Source organism: Nyctereutes procyonoides, unplaced genomic scaffold (assembly GCF_905146905.1).
Source record: "Nyctereutes procyonoides isolate TBG_1078 unplaced genomic scaffold, NYPRO_anot_genome, whole genome shotgun sequence".
Classification (NCBI taxonomy): Eukaryota; Metazoa; Chordata; class Mammalia; order Carnivora; family Canidae; genus Nyctereutes; species Nyctereutes procyonoides.
In genome coordinates, this window is record NW_026575139.1 from 11,462,643 (window position 1) to 11,485,021 (window position 22,379).

Here is a 22,379-nt window from a genome sequence, read left to right on the forward strand (position 1 = left end):
TCCTTATCTATTGGAAAATAAGTTAGAAAAGGTTTGGGTCAACATTGTTTTGAGTTTTCACTGCCCTCTAGTGGAGAGGCCCTGGACTGACAATACAACTTTTATAATCCCATCCAGTGAGGTTCATTAGTTTAATTAGCCAGAACGATTTGATATGTGCTGAATTTTTAATTAGTCCTCAGAAGTCTGTTACCTTTAGTTGCCAAAAAAAAAAAAAGGGGGGGGGATCCTAAGCAAAGTTTTAAAATTAAGATATTTGGCTTACACAGAAATTAATGTATCAGAAAATTTCTAGACCGTATCTAAAATGAACAATGTGGTAGTAGCGTACATTTTGATGTTAAAACAGAAGTTCTCATATTGATAACCTAGCGAGTGCTGAAAAGATAATATATTCAATCTATTTTCCTATTACAAAATGATACCTTAAATAGGAATGGGTGGAGAATTAAAACATTTTTAGCTAACATTCAGTATAGCAAGACCTTGGTTAAGCAGAATACATCTCAAAATGTAGGCTATGAAAGAGTTAAATGTCAAAACAGTTTAACAGTGAGGAATGTGGACACAGGGACACAAAAATCCCATCCTTACAACTTCGGGTGACTTTGAAAAATACTTAAGTCTCTATGCGCCTCATCTTTTTTCTCTTTACAATGAGGGTGCTGTTAGGGGATTCAGAGTTTTAGGAGGAGATGAGACAACTACATGGACTGTCTAGAAGAGAGGGCCTGCATGGAGTAAGCACTCTAGAAATGGAACTAAGTACTTCTAAAAATCAAGCTCCCCACCCCAACAGGGCAGAGGGATGGACTTGTTTGCTGGAGGCAGAAATAGGCAATTAGACAACAGGTTGAGTAGGACACACCTGTCTTGGGGATGCTGAGACAGGTGGCCCTACTCACTACACCCTTTAAGCTCAGTGTTTGGGGATGCTCACAGACCAGAATGCATTTGTAGGCTCTGGCCACACAAATGAAGAGAGATCAGAGAAGAGTAGGTCTTTAAAACTATAAAATTAGAATGAAGATTGCCTCTCTATAATCTGGTATTTGGCTCAGAAAATGCAATGGTCAAGAGATGGCTTCTGAGTTTAGTTTTGCTAGCAGTTGTTTGCTCTTGGGCAAGTCTAAGCACAAGGATAGTAACTTCAACAGGTAATAGCTAACAGATGCTTTTTGGGGGGCAAATGTACCAAATCCTTGGTACTACAACTGAGTGAAGAATACTATTAACAATCTATCCTAGAGATAAACAAATTAGGCCTACGGAGGTTAAGTAATGGACCCAGATGGACATAGTTAGTGGGTAGAGAACTGCAGAACCCAGGCAGTTTGAACTTTGACCACCATAAGGCCTCAATCTTTGGCCTCAGGCCCCACATGTGCAAAATGGGAAGATCCGCTGATTTTCGCTACTATGACTCAGCTTCGTCAGATGTTATGTTGCACTCCTGTCCTAAAAAGTCAAGAATTCATCTCACGGACAGGATGTGATGGTAATTCAACAGGTCAGGACGATATCACAGTCCTACACTTTGGACTAGTACTAGGACCTTCTGAACAGCTCTTTGGTGGAGGTGGAGGACAGTGGGCCGTCGTGCCCCCTAGTGGCCAGCCTGGAGCACACCATCAGACCTGCCACACACTCCCCCAGACTTTCCAGTACAAGTGGCTAGTCTCTGAAAGTCTTTCTATTTCCACTGATTTCATGATTGCTTTTTAGGATTCCTAGGTTATTTTCTAACCACTATTAGTCTCATGAGCACTATCCTACTGCAGGTTAAACTCTTCTTTTGGAAGAAGCAAAAGCAAACCATGGGATTTTAGGCAACTGCCAAGCAGAAGCTTATGTATAAAAGCGGAGCCATAAACATGTTGGGCCAAGGAGTGACTGTTTTAAAAACTCCAACTACATAAAGTACTGTGGGTCAAATCACAGGAAAAATTTAAGCCAGGTTTAAGATTGAGCAGATTGAGATTTCTCCCTGTGAACCTTTAAGAATAAGGACATACACAGATAGCATTTTATAGTTGAAAGAACATTAAAATGAGTTGGAATTCTTATATGAACAGGGAGGAAAAAAGACATTAGAAAGAAAATGAAAAATGATCTAGGTTCCATGTAGTTCACGCTTGTCAATGCACTCCAAGAGCATAAATCTAGAGGCTATTTCACTATGGCAAAGAGAAAGCATCTTATTGTGGCTGCTTGGAAATGGACTAGTCAGCTGCCCAAACAGGAAAAGGTCAGTATGACCTCAATCACTTCAGAGCCACCATTTCCACAAGAAGGAAATCCTACTATGAAAAATTCTTGCTTCTCTCTCCCCAGTTTGTTGCATGAAATCCCACACCCGATATTCTTTTAGGGATGGAATCAAAAGCAACTAGTCATAAAGGAAGTCCAAGACTTACAGTGTATTTTCACATACAGAATGAAGGGCATTAGGATAGAATTCTGGGACTATAACAAGAACCTCGGCAACAACTTTTTGGCCTTTTCTGCTTTGCTTTGGTCCCAGCAAACAAAGCAGATACAGCTGTTACAAGACCACTTATTGTTCCCTCATTAGGCCTAGACATTTGCAGCTCAACTCACATAGTTTCTTAATAGGTTTACTTCTAATTTGTCCATCCTTCCAGTATAGACCTTTGCTACAATTCACACGAAAAAGATCAGAGGTCTATGGGTCAAGTGTCAGCAGCAAGTACCCGTCAGATAAGTTGTCAAAGTTTTAAGCTGCATTCACAGAAAGCAGCACCCACTGATTTGCATTCAGAAAATCTGGTCAGGTTCGAGAAGGACAATGACGAACTATATGCAAACAGAGGAGTGCTAGCAGATGGGGAATGAGAGATTCTTGTTACAACTAAGGAAATGATGCTCAAACCTGAAAGAAAACGAAGGAGGTACAATAGAGGACTTTATAAACAGGCATCAGTCACATTTGTAGTTTATTATATGTGGCTCCAGAGAGGGGGAATCAGGACCCAAGCACAAGAGGTAAAAGGAGATGATGAGAATTGTGTCAACTTGGCCATGTCACAGTATCCATATATTTGGGGAGATATTGCCATGAAGGTCATTTTTAGAGGAGATTAACATTTGAATTAGCAGAGTAAAACAGATTTCTCTTTGTGAACCTCATCCAGTCAGTTGAAGGCTTAAGTGAAAAAAAGACTATCTCCCTCAAGGAAGAGGAAATTCGGTCTTCAGACCATCTTGGACCTGAGCTACAGCATCTACTCTCTTCTGGGTTTCCAGCCTGCAGGCTTATAACATCTATAACATCTAGACTTGCCAGTCCCCAATCATGTGACCTAATTCTTTTAAAGTAAGTCTTCTACACACACTTACCCTATTGGTTCCGTTTCTCTGGAGGAACCTGACAAATACAGAGATATCAGGTCAACAAAGAAAGAAAAATCCTTCCAACTTCTAGGGCTACCCACACATAGATGGGTGTCTCAGAAAGCATTTAAGTCAAGGCTCAAAAAGTATCTGTTGGTGATGCTAGATAAAGGATTCTTGCTCTAGGTGGGTAGTTAGATTAAATGTCTACATCTCCTTTCAACTCCTGGGCTAAGCGTGATCTCAAACAGAAGTAGCTTACCTGGCAGAGGGAAATGTTTTCATAAGGCTTGGCCTGGGCATGTAAGTGAGCCTTAGCTTCTCGTTTATCTCCGTGCACAAGCAGGATTGGTTTCTTCCTAGAAACAGATCAGAAGTATTTAGAATACATCTTTTATAAAGCTGGACTACTGACTAAAGAACGCTAGTTTCCTTACCACCAGACAAGTGTTTCTGGTCTTTGTGGTGACTGAGTACGGAGCTGAAATAGAGCACTAACCAGTTACTCTTTACTAACCAGTTACCTTTACAACAGGGTCATGTGGCCTGATCCCAAAAAAGATCTGATGGGACCCAGAGAAATTGTGACTCAAGGAAATCCCTAAGTAATTATATTCTTTGGTCCAGAAGGACATATAGTTAGCTCTGTGTTCATGTGTTTAAGTTCAGATTAAGAGATACACAATTATTGTTACTTAGTAGTATGTTCTTCTCTCTCCCTTCCTTTGGACCAAGCAAAAAAGCATTTCCGCATTAGACCTATATTCACTAAACTCCTGTGTAATAGGTACTGCACTAGTCCCAAGATACAAGGGTGAACAAGCCCAGGCCCAAGGCATGACACAGACTTATTAATAAGTGGTTGTAGAGTTCAAGGAAATAAGGTATCTTATGGCCGAGTTCTGCTCAATGAAATATAAGCAGGTGTTGTGTGGGACATTCAGGAGGCTGCTCAAAGGAGGCATAGCTGGGAGGTGGCCCTTGTGCCCTTTCTCCTGCCTGCCACCTAGAACAGAGACCAGTGACCTGGAGCACTGGGTGCCTTCCTGGACCATGAAGATACTTTGAGGACATGTACAGGATGGTGGGACAGAAAGACACAATGGGTGACTAAGTCCCTGAGAACCACAGCAGCCCCCAAACCAGACCACAAATGTCTACTGTCTGGACTTCTCAGGCTGGAGAAACTGTTTTCTCTCATTTAAGCCATGGTTATTTTTGCTTTTCTGTTATATACAGCTAAAACCAATCCTATGTGTTATAGGTCAAACACAAGCCCTTGAGTGACAAAGCCTCTCAGGAAATTTCAATAGAATTTTATCTGCTATTAATAAAGGTTTCCAAAATCGGATGTCCTAAATGTACCAAGGACTTTGAGGACCCTGACCAATTATTTTGCTGTGGGTATATTCCTTTACCTTACTTGCTGTTAAGGGTTTTACTGGGTGAATGTTAGACATAGCATTGTACAGTGACCTGCCACCTGTCCCATCTGTATTCAGGCTACACCGCCTAACACCAGGCTGAGGAACTGTAGAGGATGAACTGACACCTCTGTAATCTGGATAAGAGAAGGCTCTCAAACCCCCTTCATTGGCTCCTGAACTACAGGAAGAATCATTAGCAAAGGTTCTTTGAACAGCACTGCTGTGCTAAGGCAAGTGTGGCATGTTTACAGGTCTAGAAAGCAGATAGTAATGATCTTTTCCTTCATATTAATATCAAAGTTCTTTAGATTGGGACTTGTCCTTATCTACTTCTGGAAACAGCAACAGCCATGAATGCTAACATCTATATTAGGAACACAGGAGATTAATTAGAATAGATCAACAAATGCTGTTTTCTCCTATGTAACTAGGTTTGTATGATTAATAGTTTCAAAAGAAATATTCAAAAAAAAAAAAAAAAGATGAACAGCAGTTGCCTGTGAATCACTAATCTTGTGTTTTCGAGCCCCATTACAGTTGTTCTCAGTCATCCTGTGGTCCTCACCTGAACTCTGGTGGATACTGTTTTATGAGCCAGTCCACATCAAAGCAGTAGTTAAACTAGATGGGGAAAGAAAAGGAATAGTGTTATGGGTGATTCAGCCAAGCAGAATAGTTCAGTTATTGAATTGAAAGAAACTAGACTAAGGATGAACTCCCAAGTATTATTTATAAACCTGGCCAGTTGTGTTACAATACTCAAACCTAGAATGTATCCTGAAGGGAATAACCAATTCAAGGAATCTGAATCAATGGGATAGAGCAGGAAAAAACAGGTTCTAAGGAAAGGATCCTGCAGGCTTTGGCAGTATTTCTAAGTAGTCTTACTACATATTTCTAAGAGCCCTCTGATTAATTTAAATAAGAGGGCTTATAAATTTATCCCTTTTCCCCCTAGGTGATCATAAAAAGGACTTTTAGAAAGAACATTTCTTTTCAGCCTAACTTATAAGCTAGCTTTGTGAACAGGCCTCTGGGACTGGACATTCACTAGGCTTATACCAATTACACTGACTACAAGTTCTGCACCTCCCTAAGAGTTGTACTAGAGACCCAGGAGATTAACTGTGTCCCAAAAAGAAGTCCCTCAGGCTGGAATTCCCAGAGTGATTTCTTGATCAGCCAGAAGCTGCACTGGTACTGGTATCTTTATTCCATGCTGATGGCTGGACACAGCCTCAGCAGAACTGCGGTTCTTGGCACCAGCCTCCTGGCACATACCATCTTGGGGACCCCATACAGGACTGAGACAGGTCCTCCTTTTTTCTTATGGGGTTATTTGTCCTTTTTCATCCAAAGAAAAAAACCATGATAAACTCACCTGAGCTGAAGATACAAGTGTCCCAAATAGAGGAGATAAGATATCTGAGAAGACAAAACATTTATATCGAGTTCATTTTTGATAAGAATCATCTGGTAATCCCAATTGACAATCAAAATTTGGCTGAGAAAACCATGAACCGAGAAATGACTACAAAGTTAGACATAATGTTCCATAAAATTCAAGAGGAAATTTGAGCAGTATTTATTACGTTTTAACGAAATAGAACATAAAACTAAAACCTACAATTTCAGAATCTGATTACTGATCAATTTAAAAAACTGCCACGAAGGACAATGACAATATATTGTTCTTTCCAGATCTTAATCTTTATCTCCTTTAAGTACTTATCCAAGTCCCTCTCCAAGAAACCTCCCCAACACCGTCTAGAAAACAGCAACAGCCGTGGTCTAGCAACAGGTCTAGCAACACCATCTCCTGAGCGCACTTGCTTCCTGTGAAGGAGGGCAGAGGCACCAACAACCCTAAGCTCATATTTCTGGCACTCCAGGTCATGTCGAAGGGGGTTGCACCTCACACTCATTCCAACTTGACTTCAAGTAAGATCAAAAAGCTCACTTCTCGGGGATCCCTGGGTGGCTCAGTGGTTTAGTGCCTGCCTTTGGCCCAGGGTGTGATCCTGGAGTCCCGGGATCGAGTCCCACATCAGGCTCCCTGCATGGGGCCTGCTTCTCCTTTTGCCTGTGTCTCTGCTTCTCTGTCTCTCTCATGAATGAATAAGTATAATCTTAAAAAAAAAAAACTCCCTTCTCATAAACTGTACTAGGAGAGGAATTATACAATTACCACCGCCGACTGTAACAGCTGCACTCTTTTATTAGGTGCCAGGCACAGTTTTTACCACTGTCCATGTGCTTACTCTTACCCTTCACAGCCATTTTCTGAGCTGGAGTTGCTCATTCCCATTTGGTAGATGAGGAGTCTCCCCTAAGGGAGCTGTCCATGGCCACACAGCTAGGAAGCAGGATAGTCAGGAGTGATGTCCAGCTATCTGGCTTCAGCACTTGTGCTCCTAACCATCAAACTGCCTGAGGATTTCAAGAGTAGGCTCATTCATTAGACCATGCTTATTGAGTGCTTCTTCCAGATAGTGACCTACATGCCGGGGTACAAAGATTTTTAAAGAAGTTGCCTTCAGGAAAACTCCTGCTTTTATAAGATAGGTATTTTTATAAGAGGTACACAACACAAAAGGAATGTATTGCAGTTCTCCACAGTATCACCTATTTGCCCCTCCTTGGTTTTGAGAACTTGCTAGAATGCTTCACAGAACTCCAAAAAGCACTTTACTTACTAGAGTACCAGTTTATTATAAGAGGATACAAATCAGGAACATTCAGGTGGGAGAGATGCAAACAAAAAGGAAGAGAGGAAGGAGTGTGAACCCTCCATGCACCTCCATGTGTTCACCAACCTGGAAGCTTTCTAAGCCCCTTCAAGTTAGTTTTTGAAAGGAGGCTTCATTACAAAGGAATGATGATTAAATCGTTGGCCATTAGAGATTAACCGCATCCAGCCCCTTTCCCTTTCCTTGGGGGTGGGAGGTGAGGGTGAGGGTGGAACTGAAAATTCCGACTTCAGTGACACAGTTGGGTCTCCCTGGCAATCAGTCCCCCACTCTTAGGTCTTTCCAAAAGTCACCTCATTAACAAACCCACATGTGACTGAAAGGAGCTGGTTAGAAACAGAAGGGATATTCCTTTGACTTTCATTACTTTAGAGCCATTCCAGGAACCTGGGACAAAAATCAACCAGGAATGAAGACCAAATACATATCATGACATCACACAGATGCACGCTGGGGAATAAAGCAAAGCAACTAAAGACTACCTTCTGATTCAGAACTGAAATGTCTATTTGTGTACTGATGTTGGTTTCTTCACCAGGAATTGAAACCTGGCTTCTAAGCAGTTCTCGTGCTTGTTTTGGCAGAACATATACTAAGCAGTTCTCAAACCTGACTGGGCATGAGAATCCCCTCAAAAGCTTCTTAAAACAGATTGCAAAGCCCTGCTCCCAGAGTTTGATCCAGTGAACCGCGGCGTAGCCCCCAAATTTGCATTTTTAACAAGTTTTAGGTGATGCTGCTGTCAATGTTGATCCAGGAATCAAAGAACTGCTCCCAGGGATTTGCTATTTAAGTGTTATTAGCAAGTTTAAAAGTTAGCACAATGTTTAGAATTGTCTAAGTATTCCAACTGGTTGATCTATAGGACTGAGAAACACTCTGATTCTCTAAGAAAACATTAGTTTGCTGTCAAACTAATGCATTTGCTTGTTAAAATGGTATTTTTTTCCTGGGAGTAGTTAAGACTGCAAAGAAGGGTTCTTGAGACCATTCTAGCTCACCCTCCTTGTTCTGCCAAGGGGACAGTGCTGCAGTTTGACAGCGCTGGAACACTTACCCTTGATGTGGAGGGCTCCAGAGTTATACTTTGGCTTGATTCCCGAGACCCGAGTGAGGTAGAATTGGAAGGGGTTCCCTTTTGCCAACATGTCCCAAATGTCCTGGCCTTCCCCTGAGGTTTCATACTCCTCTTCCTCCTCTTTGAACCCATGGTGGGCGGGAGGGCTGTGATTCCCAGTTCTTTGGGTGGCACTGCCCTTGGAAGAAGAGACTCCATGCTCCTCTCTGACCACCACGTTCTCAACCTGTTTCTGTTGGGTTTCCAGTTGCACCTCATCATCGCTGCTGGAGAGACACCAACCTAGGTCTTCCTGGGAACCACTCCTCTGCCTTTTCGGAGATGAAACTTGTGAATCTGTGTTGCAGAACTTCACAGGTGAGATTTTTCTTTTATAGGCAGCTTTTCTAGCCTCAGAACAGGTGTAACTTGGCTCATTTGCTGCTCTTGGCCCAGCATGGGGAAGGGAAGATGTAGATGGCTTGTCTAGTTTTGGCTTTTCTTCCTCACTCTCATCACTACTGGATATTGTCCACTTCCCATAATCACCTTCCTGAGACATACTTCTGGAAGTGAAAGACAAATATTGTTATTTTCATTTACTAGGCCATTGGCAAACTGTTGCTCTTAAATTCCCTGTCAGTACGAGTTTCTGCAACCTGTACAGCACACCTGACACTTACCAGATGCTGAGCTGCTAAATGAACATCAGCTGTTTCACAGGTGTTCGGAGGCACGTTCCCAAGATCTGCTACAGGAATTTGGCAAATGAAGTGACAGCAAAAATCTCAGTCACCTTCTCCTTTCAACCCAGACCTTGTTCTTAGGAGGCCCGAGGAAAGAGCTGGGGACAAACTCCAAAATAAAAATATTCACTCTTGACCTCGACTCTTCTAACAAGGTGCTTGGTATTAATTTTAGGAATTTCAATAGTTATAATAACTCAAATTTTTTAGATCAAATTGGAGTTTATAAATCTACCCTTTACCCAAGCATGGGAGCCCACTGGATGTTAGTGAATGATTCTTCAAAGATAAGCTTACCGTGAAGCTGAACAAAATCCTCAAAAACAGTATCAAATCCTCAATTCTATATATACATTATCTAGAATTGCTGCCACGAGGACCCAACTATCTTATTGGCCTCATCCTAAATCCACTAAAAGCTGCAGAACACTTGCATTGAAGCAAACACTTGTTTTCTAAACCAGAGTCAAGTTTCTACTTAAACGATGAAGTACTTTTGGTTTTGTTGCCTACAAAATCTCACCAATTCAAATGTAAAGGTCTAACTACATTTTCCAGATAGCTAAGGAACTTACTGTGATTTTTTAATTTTTGTACAAGACCCAGAGAAAAATTATTTAACTCAAGAGTCTGTGTTCAAATTCTCAAAATTTTACTCTTTTAAAGAAATTGAGGACACATTACAAGATTGGTACACTCTTCACAGGACCTCCATCCCTTAAAAAAAAGCTTGATTGCACACCAAAAGATTTGCGAATGAATATATTTTCATGTTTCAAGCTAAAAAGGTTTTAATTTTTTTTTTTTTTTTTGGTAGGCTCAAACCCACCACCCAAGATCAGAGATCAAACATTGCATACGCTACCAAATGAACCATCCAGTTGCTGGTCAAGTTAAAAAACCTTCACAATTTTTAAAGATTTTATTTGGGCAGCCCCGATGGCCCAGCAGTTTGGCATTGCCTTCACCTGGGGTATGATCCTGGAGACCCAGGATCAAGTCCCACATCAGGCTCCCTGCATGGGGCCTGCTTCTCCCTCTGCCTGTGTGTGGGTCTCTGCCTCTGTGTCTGTCATGAATAAAAATCTTAAAAAAAAAAGTAAAGATTTACTTATGAGAGAGAAAGAGAGAGAGAGGGGGGCAGAGAAGCAGGTTCCATGCAGGGAGCCTGATGTGGGAGTCGATCCCAGGACTCCAGGATCACGCCCTGGGCCAAGGAAGGTGTTAAATTGCTGAGCCACCCAGGATCCCCAACCTTCACAATTTCAAGACCAAGTTTCTCCTGTAAATTACCTGTTCCAAGGGTGTTTTTTTTTTGCAAACGGAGTTCATTTAGACCATAATTTGACCTGTTCTTCACATCTCAGGGTCCCTATTAACCTGACCTGGTATGGATACTGTTTTACAAAGCTGTAGGGACTACTTGCTTCAGTACTAGTGGCCCTAGATTTGGTCTAGGTCTTTTTCTAAGTGTTCTGTGTACCCCAATTCTAGGTTAGAACTCCGAGCAGGTTTCTCCTCCAAATTGTTTCTAATCTACTAAGGGTTAAGAAACCAGATAATAGTTATAACAAGCTTGGTTAAAAGGATACAAGAGCCAGGTTTTCTTCATGAAAAATACTTGGACAGACCTAACAAACACTTACTTGAATAGTTCAGGTTTTTAAAGCTTTTCATTTTTTTTCCCCTTAAATTTTAGGTTCCTCTTGTGTTCTAGACTCTTGGAGGCTGCTGGTGAGAGGTATTTAAGCCATCCCAATTCACCTTGTGAGTTAAAGGAACTTTGAAGGAATGATTTTGGTGGCTAGTTTTGTGGCTTCAAAAAATTAAGAATAGAACCATCTTAGAAAAAAACTGTTGGCTCTAACTTTCAAAGAGCTCTCAAACAGCAGTAAAGCCAGGCTCTTAGTAACAGAATCTTCAATTAAGAGTCCACAGGCTGTTCTTTCTAAATTCCTTCCCCATTCTAAAGCAGAATTTGTAGGTAAGAATTCAGCTTCCAGCCTAAGAAAACCTGTATGCAGACACTTAAAGGCTACCACCATTCCTCTCCCAGATGAAGTACGTCTAAATAAAATAGAATTTAGAAATCATGGAGAACTCTGTAGGGAAGACCATCATCTTTAGTGACTATTTAGAGTAATTCTAAGGCTTTCAGTTTTATTACCTATGTGTTTTAGAACCATACGTGGATGGGAAGGAGGAAGACCATTCCCTCCAAAGTAGGACAAGTGGGTAAAAAAGCTTTTGAAACATATTTCGAGAAAAAAAAAATGCTTTTATCTGCTTATAGCTTAAGTTTTAGATTTGCTTACCCTTAAATATGCTGTTACTTGCTAATTAAAGGCAAAATGCATTTGAAAGAAAAAATTGGATCATCACATTCAGATTACCAAGCTCTTTATGAAGAGGAGTGGTTGAAATGCCAAGATAGGAACGGACTTACTGTGGAGAACTCCCTGGTTCCAGTATTAGAATTTTACTTCTCTGCTACAGGCATTTGCAGAGTGCATTTGTCATCAAGTCAGTGTTAAAGGTACAACTCAAGAGCATTCCTTCAATTGTTTGTCGTCTTCCCTGGGCAGCATCTGGCCATACCTCAGGTCTAAGATCACATTTTGAGTAAGTGGTGATGCCGAAATTATACAGTCACAATTCTGATGGGCCAATTCTGAGACCCGACATTAGTCAAGTCAGCACAAAGTGGTGTTTCCCAAAGTGGGGGTGCCTGGGACCAAACAATGTCGCGTTATACAAGTACCACCCTTTTCTGTTCCAGTCCATTTTTTAAAGATTATTCAAGACCGAGTACAAGCAGGGAGGAGGGGGAGCGGGAGAGGAAGTAGCAGACTCCCTGCTGAGCAAGGATTCAGATGCTGGGGCTCCATCCCAGCACCTGGAGATCATTACCTGAGCCACCCAGGCACCTCTGTTCAGATCAGGTTAAATCAAAGGGACAGTTGTAGTGTTGAAGAATCGCCTCAACAGACTTTGGGCTCTTCTGCAGGCACCAGTAACACTTTTTAAACCATCAACAAAGTATCTTAAGGCTCCATTTTATTTACAACAAAATGAAGTTTTATTTTATTTTTTTTTAAAGATTTATTTATCCAGAGAGCGAAAGAGAGGCAGAGACACAGGCAGAGAGAGAAGCAGGCTCCATGCAGGGAGCCCGACGTGGGACTTGATCCCAGGTCTCCAGGATCACACCCTGGGCTGCAGGCAGCGCTAAACCGCTGCGCCACGGGGCTGCCCCAAAATGAAGTTTTAAAGACAATACTTATGTAAAAATAGATTCAAATCAAAACACCAAATAAACAATGGTACAGGTATTAAAAGGGAGACAAAAACCAGGAAGGAGGTAGGCAAACGATTGAAATATGGTAAACCGCATTAAGCTATATTGCCAACGATAAAAATCTAAAGGAAATTCTCCCATTAAATGCCAGCGTGGAACACTAAAGTTTCCTACAGGGACTGAAAAAAAAGTTTTGTGGCTGCAAACGGGTACTCCTCTTAAAGCTGCTAGCACCTCCTCTCCCCTTATCATACTAGACCCAACTGGGGCATATCTCTTCCACATCCCAGGGGCTCTAGTAGAGCGCTCAGATCATCAGGAGGGCAGAGGCCCGGTGTGGACCACCTGTGGGCAAACACGAACTCCTCCCCTCATTTCAAATCCTGTCATTAGTAGGTGGAAAACGTGGAGTTGGGCAGGTTACTTCACTAAGCCATAGTTTCCTCCTGGGGAAAAGGAGTATCATACCTATCTCCCAGAATTCACTCACGCAACAGGTACTTCTGAGCAGCTGCTATGTGCCTAGCCCTGGGGATAAGGAGTTAATACAGAAATGGTTTCTTTCTTTTTTTTTTTTCCAGAAATGGTTTCTATGCTAAAAGTGCTTATATGTTTCAGGGCTGCGGGGCGGGGGGCTGTGGGGCGTGGGGAAATAACAGACCCACACAAAGAGAAGGGCCAAGCTATCTTTCCAGACACCAGGTGCATTTTACAGGTGTGAGAGAGTAACAGGGACGTCCTTACTTTGGAATACTTTTAGGATAAGTAACATTTAAGAGAGATCTGGGGCATGAAAACCAGCCGAATAAGGGGGGGGGGGAGTATTCCAAGTAGAGGGAACCCAACCTGCAAAGGCCTGGAGGTGGGTACAAAGTTGTAATAACTCCTAGATGAGAAAGAGGCATCTGGGCAAGCAGTACAGTAGTTCAGGATGAAGGGGGGTGGGAAGAAGTAAGGGAAGTGTTAAAGATCCTGGATTTCAGACTAAAAAAGGCAGGGGCCCCCGAAAGGCTTTAACAAGCGGGGAGTACAGGGTCCCCACTTACCTAAGCTACTAGGTTCCTAACTGCGGGAGAACGGCTTGGAGGGAGACGAACCCCGCGGGGGCAGGTCCTGCAGGGGCGGTGGGGCCGGAGGGAGGCGGGCCGATCGCGGGGTGCGCCGACCACAGGCCCGCACCCTTGGAGGCGCTTGGCCAGGAGGCAACTCGGTCCACGAACGCTCGCACCGAGTCACCCGTAAGTCCCACGGGTGACCGGCTCCGCGCACAGGTGCAACCTGGCCGGGGAGAGGCGCCCGCGCGCTCCGCATCCCCCACCTGACGACACCGCCCACCTGCCGCGCGGAGGAGCCGGAGCCCGAGCCCGCGACACCTGCCGCTCGCGCCTGGCGGGTTCGGCGCCCGAGGAAGCCGAGGCCCAGGAGGGGACCTTCCCCAGCATCCCTCCCAGGTGCCCTGCTTCCCTCGGCTCCCTCCTCCGGCCCCACCGGGCCTCGGAATTCGCGGGGCCCCAGCGACCAGCGCGCAGGCCGGGCTCCTGCAACCGCGGGACACGCACCTGGAGCTTCCAGAGCCGCAGCTGCCGAGGCGCCCGCGACCACCAGGTTAGCGCCCTCCGGTCCGCCGCCCGCGCCTGCGCGCAGTTTAAACCCTCCCGGCCGCGGCTCCGGGCTGGTGGCCCCGCCCCTTCCCCTTCCGGGACGCTCGCCGCTGGGTCCTAAACACCGCCGGGTCCTGAGGTGCCGCCGGGGTGCGGGGCGGCGGGCGGTTCTGGCGGGAAGGAGTAGAAGCGGGGGTGGGGGGGTGTCCCGTCTCTCGGCTCACCTCCTGATGACCACTTCTGATCTCAACGGAGGAGAGAGAAAATGAAGTGTTCTCTCTCTCCCTGCCCTTAGTTAATGGACGAAACTCTGCCCCTTTTACAGGGATTCTCCTGGACGGGCTCAGCCTCCCGGAGCTCGAGGCAGGCGGTATTGACTTAAAAAGGATTCGCTGAGGTTCGAGGCAAGCTGTGCGCCGAGACCTGCATCCCCGGGCGCCGGGCTCGCTGGGGGCGCAAACTAGTAAAACCTGCTGTAAAATAAAAAAGTTAATGAGCTCCCATCACCCTCAACCGCGAAGGCCTGTTTCTCCTGCGAAACGTGTGTGTTTTTCATTTAACTGGTTTGCCTGGAGAGGGAGGGGGCTGAAATAAATTCTTGCAAAACGGAACCCTCCCCGTGTTCCTTGGCTTTAATGTTTATGACATTTATTTGCAGAGTTTCTTTTTTCGAACTAAACACCTTTCCTAGAGGACTTAGTGAAACAACTTGGTGTAAACGGATTTTTTTTTTTTTTAAATATTGTTGGGGTCTGTAGCTGATGGCCAAGGAAGAATTCTTGAGATGCCTTCGGCGCAAAAAAAGGTGTTTTTTTTTTTAATATTTTATTTATTCATGAGAGAGAGACACACACAGAGAGAAGCAGAGACACAGGCAGAGGGAGGAGCAAGCTCCACGCAGAGAGCCCGACGCGGGACTCGATCCCCGGACTCCAGTGTCACACCCTGGGCTGAAGGCAGTGCTAAGCTGCTGAGCCACCCGGACTGCCCCAAAAAAGGTGGTTTTATTAAGGCATGGGACAGGACCAGGGAAGAGAAGAGCTACTGCCATGGGACTTTAAGGAGCAACTGATTTTTATACTTCGGAGTTGGGGGAGATAAAGAAACAGGAAGTTTCCAAAAGTTTGCTAAAGAGGACTCCCGGGGTGTAGGGGGACTTGTATTGTCAGGCTAAGGTGGTTTTTCCTTCTAGCAAGACATTAACATTAAGGCACTTGGGAGCTTCCTGGAGGAACCTTTTACTCTACCTGCATCAAATAATTGTCCATGGGCGGCAGGTTATGAGAACATTTCATTTTATTTACATTGCCTTCTGGCTTTGTTTCCCACGTCAGAGAAGTTCGAAGGACTTGGTACGTTTGCTGAAAGTCTGCTGCTTGCAGGGTTATGGGAAGACAAACAGGGTAACTACCCTGGAGGGCTCGACCCCAGTGACTTGCTGATAAGCAGGTGAATCCTGGACTTGGCTCTTTGGGTCTTTTTATGCTTTGTCCACACTTGTGTTTCCTATCATGTTTAGCACAGTGTCAGAGATAAAAAAAAAATTACTCAAGTAACTTATTGCAAGGTCGGGGGGGCGGGGGCGGGCAGGAAGATGGAAGGAACCTTGCAAGAGACCCTGAGGCAGGACCTAGGTGAGCCGGTTCCCCCAGCGGAGCGCTAGGAGTTAAGGGGATGAGAAGGGCGGTGCCAAGGCTGGGGGCGGGCCCAGGAGCCTCTCCGCTATAGGCTGTTCCTAGGAAACGGGCCTAAAGCCTCTGGCCAATAGAATCGCGGGATCAACGCCAGTGGCCGGCAGGCCGTCCAATAGGAGGAGACGTTGGATTTGCCCGGCTAAGTTCAGCTTCCTTAGCTGCGGTGAGCGTGGCCAGAGGTCTGATGCTCCCGGGATCTGGCCGCGGAGGTCTCGGGCTCTCCGGTCCCGAGTCGGTTTGGTGGTCGCGATGTTTTTCTCCGGGCCCGGGGCCCGGCCACGGACCTGGGAAGCCAGCCCCTCCGAACATAAGAAGTGGGTGGAAGTAGGTGTCCGGAGGCTTATTCCGAGACTCGAACTTGACCCAGGGCTCCCATCCTTTCCCGCCTGGGTCTCGCTCGGCTTGGTTGCACCGACGAGGACCGGAGCCTCCTTGCAGAGGCCCATGGATAATAACTGAGCCGAGGGCTGCAAGGCTCCTCGCTCCCTGTCCGGTGTTCTGGCTGCTTCCAAGTTCCTTCTTTTCCCCGCTACCTCGTTCATTAGTAATAACCCCCCAACCTTCTTATCTGTCTCCCCTTCCTAATTCTAGGACAGGATTTTAGGTAGAATTTATCCCTGTGGTTTAAAGGAATTAGTTTGCGTTAGTCTGGCCATTAAGTCGTTTGCACATTTCGGAGGGGAGTAAATGATGGCACATTTAAGAGTTCTTCAAGAAGGAGTAAAATTAGGATGATGCAACTCCCACTTCCAAGCCCCCCTGCTCAGCTGAGGTTTAGATGTTGGAGGTCTAAATTTAATATAAACGAGGAATAGAACAAACGGGCGTCGGTCTAACTGAAGGTATTTTGATGTTCTTTAGGTATTTAAAGCGTGCGATGAAGATAACAAAGGCTATCTAAGCAGAGAGGACTTTAAAGTTGCCGTTGTAATGCTGTTTGGGTACAAGCCCTCCAAGGTAGAACTTTTCTTCATCTATTTGGGAGTGGGGCAGACGGTACAGGAGTGGGTGGATTCTAAGTGCTGTGGCTTCTTTAGGGTGTTTAAAAATCACTGCCTCTCAGAGCGATTTCAGAGGTGTGTCCAGTGCTGGATTTTTTACCGTTCTTAAGAGCCTAACTCAGGGATGAGGTCGAGTTCTTGGAGCTTATGTCACCACCAGGCTTATAATAAAAACAAGATGCTAGGGAGTCTAGAGGGAAGACTGGGGAGGGGGTATTGGTAACGCGGGGGGGGGGATTCATTTGAATTATAAAACTAACATGGTTACTTATGCAAAAAAATCCAACAGTCTGGAAAAAGTATAAAGTTGAATGTAAAATCCCCTCCTTTGCTGTCAAAGAGTCCTGCTCCTTAGGGGCTACCATTATTAACAGGTTTTTTTGGTGTGTGTGTGTCATTCCAAAATTTTTGATGTATAACAGACGTGCCTAGCATTCTATTAAGAACATAGGTGGGGGGCACCTCGCTGGCTCAGTTGGTTAAGTGTCTGCCTTTGGCTCAGGTCATGATCCCAGGACCCCACATCGGCCTCTGCTCAGTAGGGAGCCTCCTTCTCTTTTTCCCTCTGCTGCTGCTCCTCCTCTCTCTCAGCTAAATAAATAGAATCTTTTTTAAAAACCCATAAGTGGGTACATAGTATGTCTTATTTTGCTTATTTTCACTTAACAGTGAACGTAAATACACCACCATGTTTTAAAAAGTAGTCCCAATAAATAAATAAATAAATAAATAAATAAATAAATAAATAAATAAATAAATAAATAAATAAAATAAAAAAGTAGTCGCATAGTATTCTCTGTAGCCAGTTTCCTGTCTTTGGTCATTTAGATTGCCTTCATTATTTTTCATTCCTACAAACATCCTTGCGATGAGCATCCTTTTATATGTATATCTGTACTTGTGGTTGTATATCTGTGGAATAAATTCCTGGAAGTACAATTACTAGGTACATTTAAATTTTGTTAGGGGTGCTACTCTTCAGGAAAGTTTGTGCTGATTCACTAATGAGCTGAACTTCAAGGAAGGTCCTGCTTTAGAAGGACAGATTTCCTGCTCTCCTTTGTCATTGGGCTGCTCCTTCATTACGTTGATTCTATTTTTTTTTTAAAGGATTTATTTATTTGAGAGAGAGAATAAGCAGGGGAAGCAGAGGGAGGCGGACAAGCAGACTCCTTGGGACCATGACCATGCCAAAGGCACACAACTGACAGCCACCCAGGTGCCTGTTACATTGATTCTAGAGATGGATTCTTCTTGTTAAGATGCTGAACTGGAATTAATCAAAGACAAGATCTTGTCCAGCTTTAAGAAATTCAGTTGTGGCCTTTAAACAGAGGGCTGTGCCTGGAATGCCCTCCCTCTGTCCTCCTTAAACCAAACAGCTTAGCAATCACTTTGGCCTGACCTCACCACCGGGCTCTGCTTCTCAGATTGCAAGCCCAGCAAAGGTAGGGACCACGTGATGTCTCACTTCTCTGTTCCTCATTATGCTTAAATGCATCACCACTTCACGATAAATACATTTTATTGACACAGATTGGTCCCATGAACTGATTATGGAGGGTAGGCTGATTATGGAGCTCAGAGAAGTAGGGCTGACTCCTAGAAATTGCAGCTCTTCTATTCACCTGCAGTCATTTCAGCTAGAATTCCAAAGCAGGTCAGCTAAATGGTCCCAGCTTTTGAAGCACTATATTTAACCTGTGTTCAGCTGGAAAGATGGCTGGTTTCATTCTGCTTTTATCACCCTTGAAACTACTTAATTGGCTTTAATTTTAGAATATAAGCGAGGAACTGAATGATAAGTATAGTGATATGGTAACACATGTGTACAATCCATGAAATTTAACAAATTTTTACTTTTATTTTCCTACCTGGCTGAGGTTTCGGGTTTCATTTTTTTAATCAAATGTCTATTGATTGCAGATCACTAAACAATAAAGTGATACCAAATCATCTGTACATCTGTTAGTCATTTGTATAATAACTTGTGTTAAATGACAATGTATAGGGGATCCCTGGTGGCTCAGCGGTTTAGCGCCTGCCTTTGGCCCAGGCCGCAATCCTGGAGTCCCGGGATTGAGTCCCACATCGGGCTCCCGGTTTGGAGCCTGCTTCTCCCTCCTGTGTCTCTGCCTCTCATTCTCTCTCTCTCGCTCTCTCTATCATAAATAAATAAATAAAAAATCTTTAAAAAATGATAATATAACCCTCTGTGAAATGTAACAGATTGTTACCTTTATATTAGGTTGAAGTTTGTTTTTTTTAAATATATTTTTAAAGATTTTATTTTATTTTTTTTTAAGATTTTATTTATTTGAGAGAGAATGTGCACATGAGCAAGGTAAGGGGCAGAGGGAGAAGCAAACTCCCTGCCAAGCAGGGACCCTGATGCGGGGTTTGATTCCAGGACTCCTGGATCCATGACCTGAGCTGAAGGCAGACACTTAACAGACTAAGCCACCCAGGTGCCCCTAAAGATTTTATTTTTCAGTAATCTCTACATCCAACATGAGGCTTGAACTCACAACCCCAAGATCAAGAGCTGCATGCTCCACCAACTGAGCCAGCCAGGTGCCCCTGGGGTTATATTTTTGAATATTGCTTTTGAGCAAATAAAATATTTACTGCATGCACAACATGTAATAAATATTTATGCATTCATGCAATTGTTTACTTCCTATTTAATAAAATGAACACTTGCTAGTTGCTAGTGATATAAAGATGAATAAAACAGCCTCTATTGTGAAGCAGTCCAGATGTCACTTAGACTAGAAGAGCTAGCTAGATTCCTCATATGAAGTGTCTGGAAGCACTTTGTGGTGTAGGGAGATGCTATGCCCTGCTGATTAGATGTGGTTGGCCCTCGAGAGGGGTGTGAAACCAGGGCTGGAGCAATAGTAATGCCACTAAGTGGCATTAAAACTAAGGAGTAGGCTTGGGGAAAGTCAGTGAGTTTAGTTCAGGGCACATGAAATTTGAGGAGGCTGTGAACATGCCAAGTGAATTCACTCATTAAATACTGTGCTGGTGTTGAGGTTCTGGTGGAAAGATCTGCCATCCCTTGTAAATGCAGGAATCTGGAACCACACAAGGAATTGAGAGGTAAGGGCTAGAGACAGATTGAGGACTCCTCGGTTACAAGTGGTGGTTCAGAACATGAGACTGAGTGGCATTGGCAGAAAACAGGATGCAGAGTGCTAAAGAGTACTCCACAGGGGGTGGGGTGGGGGCGGGCAGGGGTACCAACATTTCAGGGTAGGCAGGTTCCAGGAAGAAGATGCGATGCGAACCCCCTGGCATGGGCGAGAGAAACCAGGAAAGTGCAAGGCCTGGAATCCAAGGTCAAAAACCCGTGCCAGGTGTTGTCAAGGTTCTAATTCCATAATGTTTATAATGCCCTTGTAACTATAGGAAAGTGCTTATATTTTAATATATAGTGAAAGTTTCCTGAACCTTATCTAGGATGTGTTCTGAAATATCTTTAAAAAGGCATAGAGGGGAAAATGCAGACTAGGCCAAGATGTTAATAGTGGTTTTCATTGGATTGCTGTTTTTAAAAGTGTTCGTGATTTTTAAAATATATTTCATGTTTTCTACATCACATTACTTTTATTATCAGGAAAAAAGTTAAAGCCATCAAGCTCATTGTAATAATCCTTGTATTTGTCTAAAATAGGTTATCTTTTAGATTATGCTGCATATATGACAGCCAAGTTGATTATATATGTTTAAATTGTTTGGGGGCCATTAGAGTTGAGCCACCCAAGCTGCCCCTAAGATTATTTAAATCCCAATTAGTTGGGGATACCTGGGTGGCTCAGCAGTTTGGCGCCTGCCTTCAGCCCAGGGCGTGATCCTGGAGTCCCAGGATCGAGTCCCGCATCGGGCTCCCTGCATGGAGCCTGCTTCTCCCTCTGCCTGTGTCTCTCTCTGTGTCTCTCATGAATAAATAAATAAATAATTTAAAACTTAAAAAATAAAACTGATTTCCCCTTTTAAAAAAATAAATCCCAATTAGTTAACATGCAGTATGTTGCAGGTGTACAATATAGTGATTCAACAGTTCCATACAACACCCAGTGCTCATCACAAGTGCCCTCCCTAATCCCCATCATGTATCTAACCTATCCCCCCACCCCAGATATCAATGGAAGAATAAAATGATTATTACAGCTGTCCTGTGATGTTACTTGTCTGCTGAACTCAAGAGAGTTGGTTTCTCATAAAATACAATCCTTCCCCACACCCCAAGAATTAAGAATTCGCACTGTGAAAACATTTGATGAAATTATATGTGCTTTTCTTTTTTCTTTTCTAGATAGAAGCTGATTCCGTGATGTCTTCAGTAAATCCAAACACTTCCGGTAATATGAAAGTTAATATTAATTTTTAGATATTCATAAAGCTAAAATTAATAAAAATAGAGATTATAAAGCACATCTTTGTTCTGTTTCAAAGAATAGTTTTTGGTCCTTTAATGTATTCATAAGTATGTATGTTTATTGTAAGGAAGTTTTAAACCATTGAAAGGTATAAAGAAAAAACATTGCTTGTGATGTCAACACTCAACTGATGATGGAGATTTTCTGACTTAGATGAACGGAAGTGGCATCCCCTGCAATGGGAAGACTGGGGGAAAAGGTATGGGGTTGGGGGAGACCCAGAGTTCACTTTTGAGTATGTTAAGTTTGAAAAGTTTCGATCAGTGATGTCAGGGCACTCGGGCTGCATGAATAGAGAATTCAGAGGAAAGCTGCGGGCCAGAGAAATAAATTTGGGATTCATTGGCATATAGATGGTTTTTGAAGCCAAGGAGATGGATGAGACCACCTAGCAAGATAGAGTGAAATGAAAACCTTAGGAAATGGGATCTTGAGAAGTCAGGGAGTTAGGAAATGGCAGAAGATTTAGAGGGGGTGGATGGGCAGGAGGAAAATCAAGGGTATCTGATCAAAAGTGAGAAGTAGATTATTCCAAGGAAGAGGATGTGGTCAGTGTTGAAAGGTCAGGTAGGTACTAACAGAAGAGTATCCATTGGAGTTGGTGACCAAGCTGTGTTTGCTGAGTTTGGAGACAGCACTTTGAGTATTGATGAAGGGATCCCTGGGTGGCACAGCGGTTTGGCGCCTGCCTTTGGCCCAGGGCGCGATCCTGGAGACCCGGGATCGAATCCCACGTTGGGCTCCCGGTGCATGGAGCCTGCTTCTCCTTCTGCCTGTGTCTCTGCCTCTCTCTCTCTGTGACTATCATAAATAAACGAAAATTAAAAAAAAAAAAAACAAACTTGAGTGTTGATGAAGCAGAGGCCAGGCCCGAGTGGGAGAAAAGTCTTTCAGTTGGTCCAGAGCAGCTGGGGTCTAGAGCAGTTTTGTTTGTTTTGTTTTTGTTTTTGTACATGAAGATGTGTCTGAACTTAGGGTGCTGTTGTTTTTGGAGATAGAACGTGCT

The 22,379-nt window shown here is 43.8% G+C and overlaps 2 protein-coding genes across 8 annotated transcripts in view; one reads left to right on the forward strand and one right to left on the reverse strand.

Annotated features, from left to right (window-relative positions):
• The window catches only part of TDP1 (tyrosyl-DNA phosphodiesterase 1), a 94,912-nt gene extending 80,418 nt beyond the window's left edge, over window positions 1–14,494 (reverse strand). The window contains exons 1-5 of one of the 3 annotated variants that reach the window (XM_055304316.1): window positions 14,458–14,494; window positions 8,589–9,154; window positions 6,163–6,206; window positions 5,347–5,402; window positions 3,617–3,713 (exon numbers count right to left, since the gene is read on the reverse strand). In XM_055304316.1, coding sequence (XP_055160291.1) covers window positions 3,617–3,713; window positions 5,347–5,402; window positions 6,163–6,206; window positions 8,589–9,150 — 759 coding nt within the window. In that variant the 5' untranslated portion in view covers window positions 9,151–9,154; window positions 14,458–14,494. Of the gene's footprint in view, window positions 1–3,616; window positions 3,714–5,346; window positions 5,403–6,162; window positions 6,207–8,588; window positions 9,155–14,191; window positions 14,297–14,457 lie in introns of those variants that run through there. The other 2 variants (XM_055304317.1, XM_055304318.1) reach the window with 2 other exon arrangements.
• A 1,582-nt stretch (window positions 14,495–16,076) lies between these two features.
• The window catches only part of EFCAB11 (EF-hand calcium binding domain 11), a 161,348-nt gene continuing 155,045 nt past the window's right edge, over window positions 16,077–22,379 (forward strand). For all 5 annotated transcript variants that reach the window (XM_055303585.1, XM_055303586.1, XM_055303584.1 and 2 more), the window contains exons 1-3: window positions 16,077–16,251; window positions 16,789–16,884; window positions 21,250–21,295. In XM_055303585.1, coding sequence (XP_055159560.1) covers window positions 16,177–16,251; window positions 16,789–16,884; window positions 21,250–21,295 — 217 coding nt within the window. In that variant the 5' untranslated portion in view covers window positions 16,077–16,176. The remainder of the gene's footprint in view (window positions 16,252–16,788; window positions 16,885–21,249; window positions 21,296–22,379) is intronic.